Source organism: Candoia aspera, chromosome 1 (assembly GCF_035149785.1).
Source record: "Candoia aspera isolate rCanAsp1 chromosome 1, rCanAsp1.hap2, whole genome shotgun sequence".
In the NCBI taxonomy this organism is placed as follows: Eukaryota; Metazoa; Chordata; class Lepidosauria; order Squamata; family Boidae; genus Candoia; species Candoia aspera.
Window position 1 is genome coordinate 7,459,780 of NC_086153.1, and position 15,290 is coordinate 7,475,069.

Here is a 15,290-nt window from a genome sequence, read left to right on the forward strand (position 1 = left end):
GCTCAACCTGTTCATCCCTGCCTGCAGACAGCAACACAAGTTACAGCATGCTATATTACAATAAATACCTCAGTGACTAAAGCTCTCACTGTTAGTGACTAGCAAGGACCCCAGTTCACATAGACCTTCATACTGAATAACACCGGTGATGAATGATTTTTACAAATAAGGACTGCTCAGTTCGTATACGACAAGAGATAAACTATGGTTTATAAACTGAAACAGTTCATACCATACACACTAAGCTAAAAATGATACAGGCCCAAACACATATAGACCCATTTTGGTTTACAGGTAGTCCTCACTTAATGACCACAATTGAGACCAGAATTTCGGTTGCTAAGCGAAGTGGTCATTAAGCGAATCTGACTAAATTTTATGACCTTTTCTGTGGTAATCGTTAAGTGAATCACTGTGGTTGTTAAGCAAACCATGTGGTCATTAAGCAAATCACGTGGTTCCCCATTGATTTTGCTTGCCAGAAACTGGCCAGGAAGGTCGAAAATGGTGATCACATGACCATGGGACGTTGTGACAGTCATAAATGCAAACTGGTTGCCACGTGCCCAAATTGTGATCATGTGAACAAGGGGATGCTGCAACGGTAATAAGTGTGAGGACCGGTCATAAGTCTTTTTTTCAGTCCCATTGTAAGTTTGAACCGTCACTAAATGAATGGTTTTTAAGTGAGTGCTACCTGTAGTGCAATGTGTCTTCCCAGCTTTAACTCACCCAGGCCCCCATAGCAGTTACGAGTTCCCTAGCAATAATCAAAACCTTGTTTCTACGTCTGGCAGGGCCCAGAGAGCAACGAAGGAGGTTTTGATTAGAGAGAATTTTGTGGAGAGCCCCTCAGTCTGCAGCTAGCCCCCTTGCCAGCCTTCTTCACTTTTTCTGAGGTTTGAAGAGATGTCCCTAGGAAAAACTTTATTTTTCCGAATTCACATTCGAAAACCTTATGGCAGATTTTTAATTAATTTACAGGACAAATTACATTTACCACTCCTGCTCAGTTTAGACTCCGGATAAGATTTCTTTAGACTTCCGGTTAAGGTGGCAATGAGAGAAGCCAAGCTTTGGAATAGCTCCTCTGCAGAAAAAAAAACCTTCCATGTTATATTTCTGAACAATTTCATATTTAAAGGAAGGGATTAGAGGCTGTCTTAATAAGAAGAAGGCTAATTCTAATTCCAATCTCAGAAGATAATGTCACTGCAATAAAAATTAAGATACTCTCTTTTCAGGTTAAACCATCTACAATTTTGGTGGTAAGATGTAATTGATGCCATTTTGTAAGTCCATAAAAAGAACTGGGAGCAACGCCAAAGGTAAAAAGCAGGATGCCAGTAATGGAATTGCAAGGGTTTATCCATTTACTGGAGCCAACATCTCCAAATTTTCAACTGCCTTCAACCAACTGCAAACTGATGGTGATGGACAACGTGGCTTTTAAGGAAAGGAAAAGTTCTCCAGGTAGTCCTCGTTTTAACTATCACAATTGGGACTTGAATTTTTGGTTGCTAAGCAAAGTGGTCATTAAGTGAAAGCAACCCAATTTTACGACCTTTTTTGCAGTGGTCATTAAGCAAACCACCATGGGTGTTAAGCGAACCCATGGTTGTTAAGTGAATCACACAGTTCCCCATTGATTTTGCTTGTCAGAAGCTGGCCAGTAAGGTCGAAATGGCGATCACATGACCACGGGACATGGCGATGGTCATAAATGCGAAGTGGTTGCCAAGCACCCAAATCGCGATCATGTGACTGCAGGGATGCTGCAGCGGTCGTGTGAGGACCAGTCATAAGTCGTTTTTTCAGCACCGTCTTTAAGTCTGAACCATCACTAAATGAATGGTTGTTAAGTGAGGACTACCTGTACATCACAGATCACCAGTCTTTTCATGTGAAGGACATTAATGGATCCCAAAGATTCCTCACAGCTCCCCAGAACACAGCTTCAACGCTTCTTAACGCAACAAAGGGGGGGGTGCATTAATTTTCTCCCTTAGCTACCTGTTATTATAGAACCTGCAATAAAACTGTAGCAGTGGGAAGTTCTTCCCATCACAAGGCAGCAAGCCAGAAACACGCTCTTCCAGGGTCTTCCATCATATTCTCTCAACCCCTAGTTTCCTATTTTGTTTTTCTTTCAAGAATCACTGTCCTTTGGCTACTGAGCACAGGGCAAAGGAGAGGGAAGCAGAAAGCAACGGAGAATCGGTTTTCCATTTTGTCACGTCCTTAAAAATCCACGAAGAAGGTCAACACATCTGCACTCCCTGAGTGTTATTGGACAACAGTCAGGATTCCAGGATACACCAATGTCCAACTGACCAAGTACAAGAGTTGGAGCACATAACCCGGTAATACTAACATGTATGAGAACGGGAGCATAAGGATCCCTCTGCTGTTATCTTAATCCAGCATTTGCTTCTCATGGGGCCCGACCAGATGGCTCGGGAAGGCTCAGAGCAGGAGATGGAGATCTATCCCTTTCTCAGCATTGTTTCCTGACAGGCATTTTTGTCTACATCAGCTGATACCCACTGATGGTTATTGCCTCTCTGAGATCCTGAGAAAAGACACAGCTGCTTTAAAAGATCGCAGGCTGCCCGACACCTTTCTGGAATAGAATCCAAAGTGATTCCTGAAAATCGCAGAGACTGGATCCAAAAATCTCTACATCAAACAAATAACTTGAGACCCCTGGGGTGAATCAAATGCCCTGCTCAATTTTATTTATTTATTTATCATTTAAATTTTAAAGGCTGCCCAACTCAACACTGACTCTGGGCACTGGGCAGCATACAGATTGAAAATGTACAATTCCTAAAAACAAAACAAAAAGTAAATGGTATAGGGAGGAGAAACATGTCCTAACCAGAACAAACATTGAACAGCAGGTGGTCACACCCTGGAAAAAAAAAACAGATTTTCAGATTATTTAAATCAGTGTTTCTCAACCTTGGCCACTTTAAGATGTGTGGACTTCAACTCCCAGAATTCCCCAGCAAGCATGGCTGGCTGGGGAATTCTGGGAGTTGAAGTCCACACATCTTAAAGTGGCCAAGGTTGAGAAACACTGATTTAGTCTTGCAGGGATGGGGCACTCTGAAATTCTAAAGGGATGTTATTCCAGAGGGCAGACACCATCACAGAAAGGACCCACTTCCCAGGCCCCATCAGGTGACGTTGCTTAATGTATGGGACATGAAGCAAGCCCCCTTTGTGGGATTCTACAAGATGGTCAGAAATGATGGGAGAGAGGCAGTTCCTCAGACAGCCAGGCCCTCTGCCATGAGGGCTTCAGAGATGATAACTACCACCCCTGAATTGAGGGCAGTAGAGAGACAGTCTGATCTAGTGGTTAAGGCAACGGGCTAGAAACTAGGAGGCTGTGAGTTCTAGTCCTGCCTTAGGCATGAAAGTCAGCTGGGTGACCTTGGGCCAGTCACTCCCTCTCAGCCCAACCCACCTCACAGGGTTGTTGTTGTGGGGAAAATAGCAGGAAGGAGTACTAGGTATGTTTGTCACCTTGAGTTATTTATAAAAATAATAAAGGTGGGAAAGAAAGAAAGGAAGAAAGGAAGAAAGGAAGAAATTGTGTCCAGAAGCCAACTGGCAGCCAATGTAGCTCACATAGCAGAGGTGCTACATGGTTGTGCCAAAGGGCATCCATAACTGCATGGGTTGGTTTATTCTGAGCCAGCTGTAGCTCCCAAGGGGCAGCCCCACATGGAGGGCATTGCAATAATCCACCTGCAAGGTTCTGAGGCATGATGAACTACGGGAGGGGACTCGCACACCACTAAAAGCCACAATTGGCGCACCAGATAAATCTGTGCAAAGGTGGTGAACGGGAGCTGTAAATCCAGGAGGACCTCCAAATTGCTCACCAGATATTTATGGGGATATACCACCTCATTCAGAACCAAAGATGGAGAATCTCCAGCAATGAAAAGAACCATGCACCCATTGCCATTCCATCTTATTATGGTTGAGTTAAAGCCTCTTCTACTTGATTAATCAGAGGTCAAAATGATACCTGACCTCGTGTTGACAGATGACTTCTCCCAGTGGCTTCAGGTAGATGTTAAACAGGAAGAGCAAAAGCTTTCAGACCTAAAGCACTCTGCAAACCAGGGGCATTGGGCTGGACCACCCCACACATCAACACCTATAGGAACAGAGAAAGGAGGACAGCTGCAGCACTGTGCCTCCCACTCCCAAACCTCATAGCTTATCCAGGAGGAGACCATGATAGATAGTACGAAAAGCTGCTGAGAAATCAAGAAGAACCAGGACAGTCACAATCACCCCATCCCAGTTCTGCCAAAGGTCCTCCACAAATGAGATCAATGCTATTTCTTTCTTTGCCCTTTTTTTCACTTGCTTTTCTTTTTCCAAAATTTGTATTGTTTTTATTCTCTTAAAAATTTCTTTAATAAAAACTATATACAAAAACAAACAAATGCAATCAATGCTGTCTCTGTATTATGCCCTAGCATGAAACCCAATCAAAACAGGTGCAGATAATCCACTTCTTTCAGGGCCATCTGGAGCCATAGTCCAACCACCTTACCGAAAAGGGAAGGCTGGAAACCGAACGAAAATTGTCCAGAAGTGTTGAGTCAAGCGGTGGCTTTTTGAGAAGGGACACCACTGCCTCCCTTCTGGGCAGGCAGAACCACCATCTTTCTCAAGGATGAATTTACCTTCATGTGGCTCCAACCTCACATCACCTCCGAGAAGGCCTTAACCAATTAGAAGGGATATGGACCAAATAAACAGGTAGCCAGACTAATAGCCAAATAAACAGGTAGCCAGACTAATGGTCATTCTGTCAGGAATCACAGGATCAAACCCTTGGCCATGCCATGGCCAACTCAACAGGGCTTGCGCATTGAGGAGTCTAACTCAGAATGGATCTGAGTGATTTTATCCAGCAGATGCTTAGAACATCCATCGTAGCAGCTCTTGTTACACCAACTGGGTAACTTGGATGCTAGTGACCTCTACCTCCAGTCTCCTCCTTACTCTCTATCAGGGTTAACAAAGGTACAACTGCAGTCTGGCATGCCAGCTCAAAGATCTTCCACGTGACATGGCTATACCCTTGTCAGGCCCTTGAGAATCACTTTAACCCAGCCTTTCTCAGCCTCTGTACCCTGGAAGAACCCATGAAATGATTTTCAAGTCTCAGGGAACCCTGCATCAAAATTATCATATCTACAGCTCATGGTACATTAACACGACCAATAAGTTGCAAATATAATAATTCAATAATAACAAAACATAAAACAGAATGGCATAATACTTGTGGATATGCCTATCTGTGGATAATCTGACCCTTGAATTTTTAACCAAAATACTATGAAAAATATGCCAACCATGTTAAGCTGACTCTCAAAATTTTCACACATTTTAATTTGCACAATTGGTTTATCCACGGGTGGTGCATTTTTCATGGTACTTTGGTTAAAAATTTGAGGGTTGGCTTATCCGCGGATGGGCTTATCCGTGAGTATATACAGAATATATGGGTACTTTTAAAAAGTAATACCGTATATATGCTGAACCCAATCTTGGGGGTGTATTTTGGCATCTAAAATTCTCAGCTTATCCACAAGTAGGTATCTATCCTCACCCTTGATGCGTTCTCTGTAGTGGCACCTGCCCTCTGGAATAAAGTTCCCCCCAAGATCCGAACAGCCCCCAAACTACTGGGATTTTGAAGGGCCTTGAAGACCCAGCTCTTCTCCCAGGACTTTGGCAAGCGGGAGGGAAGCCCCCCTGCATTCTTTTTTCCCATTCCAGCCTGGTTCTGTCATCTTGCTATCTTCTATTTCTTATTTTCGTTGATTGTATATTCAATGTTTTTATTCATTACACCCAGCATCATTGTGAGCTGGGCAGCATACAAATTTAATAATGTAATAAAATAAAATAATAAAGTTCTTGAAATCCAGATTGCATCACTCTCCATAACACATGAAAGGCCTCGCAACTGGAAGACCTGTGATGTTATCACCAGGCCCCACCAGGTTTCACTCCCCATCTGCATCTCCCTCTCACTTCCTTACTCTGCTCTTTGCACATTGTTTGATGGGGATGCTCAGCCAGTTTGCTACCTATGTACCATTACACTCTGTCCCTTTCAGCTGTAGCTATAGCAGATTACCAGCATCAACCTGTGCATATTCATTGAAAGGTCAGCTTTATGATGTGGATTGCTCCTTACAAAATGTGTTTAGATTACAACTAGTTTTATACACACAGAGATGTTGATACAAGGCAGATTTCCCCACCTGGGTGCTTTGCAAATCATGAACTTCAATTCCCAGCATTCTCAGCAATGGCCTTGCTGGATGAGGAGTTATGAGAATTGAAGTGTACACATCTGGAAAGGGCCCAAGGTGGAAAGGGCTACCAAAGAGGTTAGAAATACTTGTAAAGTGGTCTAAGAAGAGATGGGATCATTTTGTGATGTTTTTCTGGGCAGAATTCAAATAAATCTGTAAACTTTGGGAGGGAACTTAGAGATCATCCAGTCTAGTACCTATTAGAGCATTTTTGACAAATGAATGTCCAGCTTCTGTTTAGGGACTTCAGGCAGAGAAGTCATCACTTCATGTGGCAGCCTGGTTGACAGCACAGTCAGGAACTTAATCCTGATGTCTAGCTGGACCTTCTTGTAGTTTTAAAATGTTGGTTCTGGTCCTGCCCTCTGGCACAAGAGAATATTTCCATTGTCAACAACGTTGTTAAAAAATACCTTCCTCCTAAGAATTATCTTCTTACTAATAATTGGGACCTGCAATAAATACTTCAGGATGAAGTGTTTCTATGAGGGTTCTCCTCTGGTAGCCGAATCTTATTCCATAATATTCTGTTTCATTGCTGTTGCAACAGACAGTTTCCATTCTATGGCCATGGAGCATGGTCAGTCCTCCTGAAACTGCTCTGAAGCTCTCTTCCATGACCATTTAGAATTTTTCTTCTCTTTTAAAGATACAGGTAGTCTTTGCTTAACAACTGCCACGTTTAGTGACTGTTCAAAGTTACAACAGTGCTGAAAAAGTAACTTTACGGTCGGTCCTCACACTTACGCCAGTCGCAGCATCCCTGCAGTCACATGATCGAAATTGGGGCACTTCGCAGCTGGCTTCCAACAAGCAGAGTCAATGGAGAAGCTGGCAGTAAAACTGCAAGTCACGGTCATGTGATGTCTCACTTAACGACCCATGGTGACTTGCTTAACGTCCAAATGGGAACTGACATCGTAAGTCCATAGCAGTCACATGTTTCACTCCGCAACTGCATCACTTAGCAATGGAGCTGCCTGTCCCAATTATGGTCACTAAGCAAGGACTACCTGTGCTTTGTGCTTCTGCAAATGTTCAGATTCCTTAAGCTGTCTGATCTTCCTTTTTTTTTGCAGTGATGCTGATTTGGCTATACAGAATTAGGACCAACGCTCAAAGAATACATCAGTACACTGCAGTTCAGAAAGGATAATGGCAAATTTAGCAAGTTCAGAGGAGGGCTACCAAGATGGTGAAGGGTCTGGAGACCAAGCCCTATGAGGGACAGTTAAAAGATCTAGGTGTTTATTTACTGATTTAGAATATTTTTATTTATTAATTTATTTGGTTTAGAAGGCCACCCAACTCCATAAGACTCTAGGTGGTGTCAGCATCAAGACGATGACGACGACGACTAAATAAAATCTCCCTCTCTTGGGGGGGGGGGGGAGATGGGCAGTGGCAAAAATTTGAAAAATAAAATACAATAAATAAAAATTAATAGTAAAAAATAAAAAATTATAGTAATAAAAAAATCCTCAAGTGTTCATGACTCCAGGCAGTGCACACTGATAAAACCAAAAGAAAATGCCATTTACAATTAAAACCAGCAATATCAACAAGAACAAAGCAGAAATCAACAGGCCAATAGCAAACAATCAGGGCCCATCAGATAGACGCTCCACCTCCGGGAGACTGGAAAAAAGCCAATCTTTTAAAGCTTTCTTAAAGACTAAAAGAGGCAACCAAATTTTAAGGAGCAGGGGAAGACTTCCAAATGTTGTGGTGTGTGATGGGCTTCAGTAACACTGCTGGGTCTCAGGAAGGAGGGAGCGCATTCCAAGGAGGGAAGCAAGGTAAGAGAAAACACAGTCCAGAGCTGGAATGTGGGAAGACTAAGAGGTTCAGGATAGCCCCGCCCTGGAGCCTTCCCAAGTTATCTCGCCTTAGGTTAGGTAGAGTACCTTTAGTCTGGCAAGATTTTGTCTACACCAGGGTTCCTCAACCTTGGCAACTCTAAGGTGTGTGGACTTCAACTCCCAGAAGCTTTGCTGGCTGAGGAATTCTGGGAGTTGAAGTCTGCACAGCTTAGAGTTGCCAAGGTTGAGGAACCCTGGTCGACATGGTGTGAGCAATAAAGAACTGGAGTTTGGCTGGATTGATTGTTTGTCGTTCTTGGGCTGGGCCTGACAAGTGCCACAACAGAGAAGGCATGCCTCCTGGTCCCATCAGATAACACTGCTTTCAGGCTGGAAACCTGGAGCCCATTCTGTTAGTTTAGTGTGTATGCTGAGTTTCACCTGCCCTCACCAGAAAAAAAAGACTAAGAGGAAATATGATACCAATCTTCAAATATCTAAAAGCCTTATCATACAGAATAGAGAACAGACTTAGGACCAGAACCACTGAATTTAAACTACAAGGAAAGAGGTTCAGGCTAGATACCGGAACAACTTCCTGACTGTAGTTGTTGTTAGCTGGTGGAACAGCTGCCACTCAAAGACCTGTGGTCTCCTTCAACAGAGGTTGGATGCTCATCTGTCCGAGATGTTCCAGCAGATCCTGCACGGAGCAGAGGGGTGGAGTACATAACTTCTAAGGCAGGGCTCCTCAACCTTGGCAACTCTAAGCTGTGCAGACTTCAACTCCCAGAAGCTTTGCTGGCTGGGGAATTCTGGGAGTTGAAGTCTGCACGGCTTAGAGATGCCAAGGTTGAGGAACCCTGGTCTAAGGCACCTTCCAACTCCATGATTTTATATTTCAACAGTATCCTGAAGTGTTATGCAGTATTATTCACTGTATCAGCTGTTGTTTACATATAGATTCAACATGCATTCAAGGATTTTGCTTGAAGCCTCTATGTACTTCTCCAGAGGAAGGGACAGTCTGACCTGCTCTAGGCAATGTTAAACCTCAATTTAACAGAATGTAAGGAGTGGAATCCAAAGAACCAAGTATCGATATTAGCAAGTAATGTAATCGTACTCCATGGCTCTTTTTTAAAAGCATGTTGCTATACTTTAACGGAGTTCACACAGTGCACTAACTACAATGTGGTTTGTTTTCATTTTGTTATGGCAGTGTTGGCCCACAAACCAGTGTTTCACAAACCATCCTCAATATTTAATTTGTTGTTTAAGATCTGCTACTTTGTAGACATTTATTTCAATTTTTTCTTTCTAATCATTGGGGGGGGGGTCTTGTTCCCTTTTAATTTTTCTATCTGGCTATTGTTTTTCTTCTGTTTAAATTTCAGAGCTCCAACAAGCCAACACTTTACGGCTCCAGGTATTCTGTGAGACTACTAAGTTACAAGTGGAAGCTATGATTAAACAGGGCTTCGTGTTTTGACAGAATCCATCAAATCAATACTTGCTGCTTTGTTACAGATAAAATAGGTGAAACTATTATTTGCTAGAAGGCAATTGGAACCAGAATCTGAATTTAAGACTTCTGGCACATAGTTGGTGTCCTTAACCACCACATTACAGATCCAAGCTTAGGGCGTAGTGATTAAGGTACTGGAATTAAGGAATGAGGAAATCTAGAATCTAGATTCTGGAATTCCCCCCTTGGTCTGGAAGTACCCTGGGTGACTTTGGGTCAGTCCCTCTCTCAGCAAAATCTACTTCGCAAGGTTGTAGCTGTGGAGGCAAAATCAGAAGGGTGAATGTTATATATGTTTGGGGGAAAGCAGGGTGGAAATCTAATAAATGAATCAATATTTTGTTAAAAGGGTTCTTGCCTATTGTTAATTAGTTTGATGCAATAATTCTAAGGGAGAAAAAACCCCAGAAGCTATAGCACAACCTTGACCCTTTTGTGATACATTGAATTGCAACTTATTTTATGCCTGGAAAATTGGACATGAACCATCCTACAACCCAGCAGGCACCAAACTGTGCCACGCTGAAATAAGGGGTCTTAATAGTAATAATTCCATTTGACAAATATATGAACGATGATACAGAAAATGTTTATTCTGTCTATAATAAACAGAATAAATGGAAAGAGATTCAGGCTAGATATAAAAAATGATTCCGCTCAGAGTCCCTCTTTGGGGGGAGATGGGAGGTAGCAAAAATTTGAGAGATAGATAGATAGATAGATAGATAGATAGATAGATAGATAAATAATCAATCAATCATTGGGATGACTGAAAAAGAAAGTAAATTAAGACATGGATATCCAAAGGTATTGGGTGAAAAGGTCTGAAACTGCTGAAGATGACTGCAGCAGGTTGAGATTTTAATTATAAAAAGTGTAAAAGAATAGAACACATGAACAGATGTTTTTTACACGCATTAGAGATCACTTGGCTTCAGGGAAGATCTTAATCAAGCCACTTATGCCCACATTCCCATCACTGCCCACACAGTTGTTTACATATTATTTCAGTTTGGGCATTTGGGAAGAACACTTAGTCTATTTCAAATCATGCCATCTTTAAAAAAAAAAAACTGGGGTGGAGTAGATGAGAGAATACAATTGCAGGAACTGTCATGCCAAATGTATCAAGGAAGAAAGGAAGAAAGGTCAATTTAGCTAATTTTGGCTGATCTTGGAAAGCTAAGTTGGGACAAGCTGGGTTATTCCTTGGAGGGGAGACCACCAGAAAAACCCCAGGGCTTTTGGCTAGAACAGCAAAAAGAAGGCAAAGGGCAAGGGCAAACCACTTTGGTATTGCTGTCAAGAAAAGATCATGGTCCATGTAGTTATCAGAGACTGAACTCAGTTCAAAGGAGGCTTCCTTGACTACTCCATTCTATGTCCTCCTGTAGCTTTTTCATTCTGACCAGCAACTAGATCTATTGAAAGGGTCCAGGCATGGGGGTGGGGATCGGAAAGACGCTGAGAAGACAACAACAAGCCTCTGGCCAACTCTTCATCACTAATACTACACCTGTTGAATGGTTTCTTTTTCTTCCTAACTTCTCTCCCCGTTTTGGGCACTTCGAAGGGTCCCTTCCTCCCCTGAGAGCTGGGCCTTGGTCCATTCTCCCAAGGCAAGGAACGGAGGTCCTGTCCCTTGTATCTGCAGCTCCCTAAAATCCCAAACAGCTTCTTGGTCAGTAAGAAGAGCCAGGTGAGCTCCCCACACCTCTTCTTTTAGGAACAGCACAATCAAGCGGAAGGGCAGCCCGCGGTGGGGAGGCACTTCACAGGTTTTAAAGCCAGCAGCCCTCGGCTTTCCCCATTTTGCTCTCACCCAGACGCGTCTGGCTACGCTCCCAACATCAGCATCAACCGGCCCACGTGAGTTGGACCGGCTTCCTACTTGCGATAGGCAGACACGGGGTTGCTCAACCACTCGTAACGCTGATCCCTCCGGGGGCTGAGAACAAGCTGTGTGGCTCCTTTCCTTCCCGGATCCCATTCCCACGTTTCCCAAGCGCGCCACCGCTCTCGGCCCCCAAACCGCTCGCCCCAGTTAGGCACCAGTCCACCAGTCCCTACCAAGCCGGCATTTGTTCCTAAACCTGGATGGAGGAGGAAAACGACCACCAGCTAGCTGGGGAACTCTCCCGGAGCCTCCTCGCTCACTCCGGCGCTCGCCCCGATCTGGATCCCCGGCGAGAACACCCCCCCCCCGCCCCGGGGACCACCCGCCTTCGGTCCCCAGGAGCGCAAGCTGGAGCGGGGAAGGCGATCGGGGCGGCGTGACACAAAAGCGAGGAGAGGGAGGGCAAGAGGGGGAGAGACGGGGCGCTCCCCCTTGCCCCCTGCCCCCCCGTCCTTCCCCAGCGCCCCAAGCGCCGGGAACGCGGCTCACCTGAAGGCGCTCGCGGGCGAGAAGCGGGGATCCCCCCCGAGCGCTCCGGGCCTGGCGCGGGAAGCCGGGGATGCTCGCGCGGGCGGCGTGGACGAGGCGGCGGGCAGGCGCTCTCCCATTCAGCGGGAGCGCATGGGTGCAAGAGCCCGGCCCCAGGCAGGCTCCTCCCGCTCGCTCCCACTCTGCCCGCCCGGCCCCGGCCCCGGCCCCCGCCCCGGTGCAGCAAAGCCCTCCTCGAGTTGCCGGGCTCCCTCCGACGGCGCCCCTCCGCAGGCAGCATCACCCCCGGCCCTGGGGCGACGGGGCGGGTTACTCGAGGTCAATCCCCTTTAACCCCTCCCCGGCCGCCCCCCCGTCCCGTCCCCTCCCCGCTCCGCGCCTCCCCATCCCACTTCCCCGTCGCCGGCGCAGCCACCCGCGCGTTCCCCATTGGCGCTGCGCGCTCACCCCAAGCCGTGGGCGTCACCAATCAGGCCAGCGCGGGGAGGAGGGGCCGGTGGGGAGGCGGCGGTGGCCTGAGCGGATCTCCCCGCTCGGTCATTGGCTCCCGGGGATCCGCCGGCAGCGAGCCGGCAGCCTGGCGCGCCGCCGCACGGGTCTGGCTGGAGCTGCTCTGGGAGCTGGTCGCCCCCCGCCCCCGGTGGAGTGGGGTGCATGGGAGTAAGGCCCCCCCCGGCTGGAGGGGTGGCATCGTCGGCACGAACGACGGAGCTGAGCCAAGGGCCCGTCTCGCTTCGCTTTGCGACTCCGTGGATGTAAAAGCGCGTGGGGTTGTTTTGCGGGGGGGGGATCCGGCTGGCCTCTTCGGCGTGGCTATTTGGGGGCGGAGGGGACCCGTGCAATAAAAGCGAAATGAAAGCAAGCTGTCTTTGTTGTGTTTCCGGGCGTTTGAAACCCTAGCGCCCGAGGTAAGCAGTCAGATGTCGAGCTTGGCCGACTGAATTTCGAATTTGTTTTCTTTTATGTATATTTCGAATTCCGGCACCGCCCGTCTCGCGCAAAGAAAATTTCGAATGGCTGGTCTTTGGCTGGCGGCCTGCTAGGTGTGTTTTAGAGGAAGGAAATGGAAAGTAGGTTCATACCCAGGATCAGGCCAGGCTAGGCCCCAGCGTTATTGGGATTTCCCGGGGAAGTTTCGGAGTATTTTGCCCTTTGATTAAGTATAACGTTCACACATTAAATTGCGCGGTTAGCACGGTTGCTTTCTTTATCCCTGGGCTATGCAGCGCCTGCTATGCAGCACCTTGACTACTATCTTGCTATGGGTAAGTATGACAGAAGAAAGTGGAGCAGCAGAACATCATGCAGGATACACGTGGTGTAAAAATTAAGGGGTTGTGTGCAACTCATGTAAAACCCCTCGTGGGGGCATGACATGATGCAACATCTGTATTTCTCTGCTTTGAGAGCTTATGGGAAGGTGGACTGTATTACCATTCTGACAGTTAACAGATCATCTGATAGTTAAAGAGGACTTGCAACCATGGTTATTGTTTCATTGAACACTAACCTTCACTGCTGAGTGACTGGTGGGTTGTATGAATTCAGCTTATACCAGCCTTTCTCAACTTCTTGACCCTGGAGGAACCCTTGAAATATTTTTCAAGCTTCCAGGAAGCCCTGCACATTCAGGCTCAAAGATAGGCCAGAATTACAAAATTTTTACATTACTTTCACGTGTAGGCCTGCATATATGCATTAACTGTGTTCTTAAACTAAAAGAATGAGACCTCTGTCAAGACTGGGCTTGCACAGTGCTTTCAAATTACTTTATGGGTTGGCATGACATACAAAGCCTCTGGACAAAAGTTATATTCATAATTCTGAAACTGACAATGTGCACTTTTGACTTATGCAATCGGAGGCTTGCAAATACTGGATCCTGGGAACTAATTACATAGCCAACTTCCTTCTGCAGCTTGATTTGTCTGCTCTATATCTCTGTAATTCATACAACATGCCAAGACACATTTTGCTTAACCATGATTTATTCAATAAATCCCAATTCCATCCCAATTATAGGTTCACGCAACATGCTGAGACAATCAGATTGCAAATGACAACCAGGTTAAACAAAGGATTGTGCCTTCCCATAATGAGTGAATCTGGTTATGTGTTTATCTACCTATATTTCGGGGAAAATCATACATCGTCACCACTCAAATGTAGCGTAACAACACCTTGCTGACCGGTGTGCTAGGTTTCAGTGGGAACAAATTTTCCTGCTGCAAAAATATAACTTGCAGAGATAAGATTGCTGAAACCACTCCCTGGCCAATGATTAATGTTGCTTTCCAGCATGTTGCAAAACGAATAAAAAATAAGTCAGGATTATTAGCTAGGCTTTTCATTTTCTAAGACCTGCATTAATTTGGCATGATTGCCCCATGTAATTAGACTAGGCACTAAGATTTCTGTTGGGACAGAAAGGGGGTGGGGAGGGGCAAACAGCTTAACCATTTTGCTGTAACCTTCATAAAGTCCTTTTTCAGGTCAGCTTCCAAAACTCAAAGGCTTTTCAAACTGGGTCGGGGCCAATCCAAAATTACTGCAATATATCATTTAGGTGTAATACTTAAGCTGCTTAAAGTGGTACCTTGCGGGAAAGGTTGCCCCAGCCGGGGCTGACGTAAATAACTGGATTTACAAGACAAGATGATCTTCAGCCAAACACTCTTAAGGATTAATAAAATCACGTGACTTAACTTAAACTTCCTTAACTGCTGTGCTTCTGGAAACCAGGAGTGCCTGCAAACCTGTTGTTTTTTATCAAGTAATAGCATGCCAGAAGTACCTCTAGGTTGGTATTTCTCAGCCTCAGCAATGTTAAGATGTATGGACTTCAACCCCCAGAATTCTGTGAATCCAGAGATTGGGACTTCTAAGTTGTTGCTCTTGAAAAGTGTTCCCCTGACTCTGCTGATCTATTCTAAAACCATTAAGAGCTGGCTGTTTCAACAGGACTTCAGCAGCCAATGGGAGCATCTTAGTTTCTCCTGGATGATGATTATGCTGCTGCTGTTCCTTGGCATTTGGGATGTTATTTCTTATATTGTGGGCTTTATGTTCTTATGCTTAGTTTTTAATTTTATGACTGTTCTGGAGGTCTGTAAGCTGCCCAGCCAGACATGATTGAGCAGAATATTAGCCTAGTCAAATAATATAAAAAGAAAGCACGGGTTTGGTCGGAGGAGGTCCAAAAAATAGAAAAG

At 45.3% G+C, this 15,290-nt stretch overlaps 1 protein-coding gene across 4 annotated transcripts in view; it reads right to left on the reverse strand.

Moving 5' to 3' along the window:
• Nucleotides 1–12,252, reverse strand: part of ACACA (acetyl-CoA carboxylase alpha) — a 252,885-nt gene extending 240,633 nt beyond the window's left edge. For all 4 annotated transcript variants that reach the window (XM_063296753.1, XM_063296749.1, XM_063296752.1 and 1 more), the window contains exon 1: nucleotides 12,079–12,252. In XM_063296753.1, the coding sequence (XP_063152823.1) occupies nucleotides 12,079–12,197 (119 nt within the window). In that variant the 5' untranslated portion in view covers nucleotides 12,198–12,252. The remainder of the gene's footprint in view (nucleotides 1–12,078) is intronic.
• Nucleotides 12,253–15,290: the final 3,038 nt, after the last annotated feature.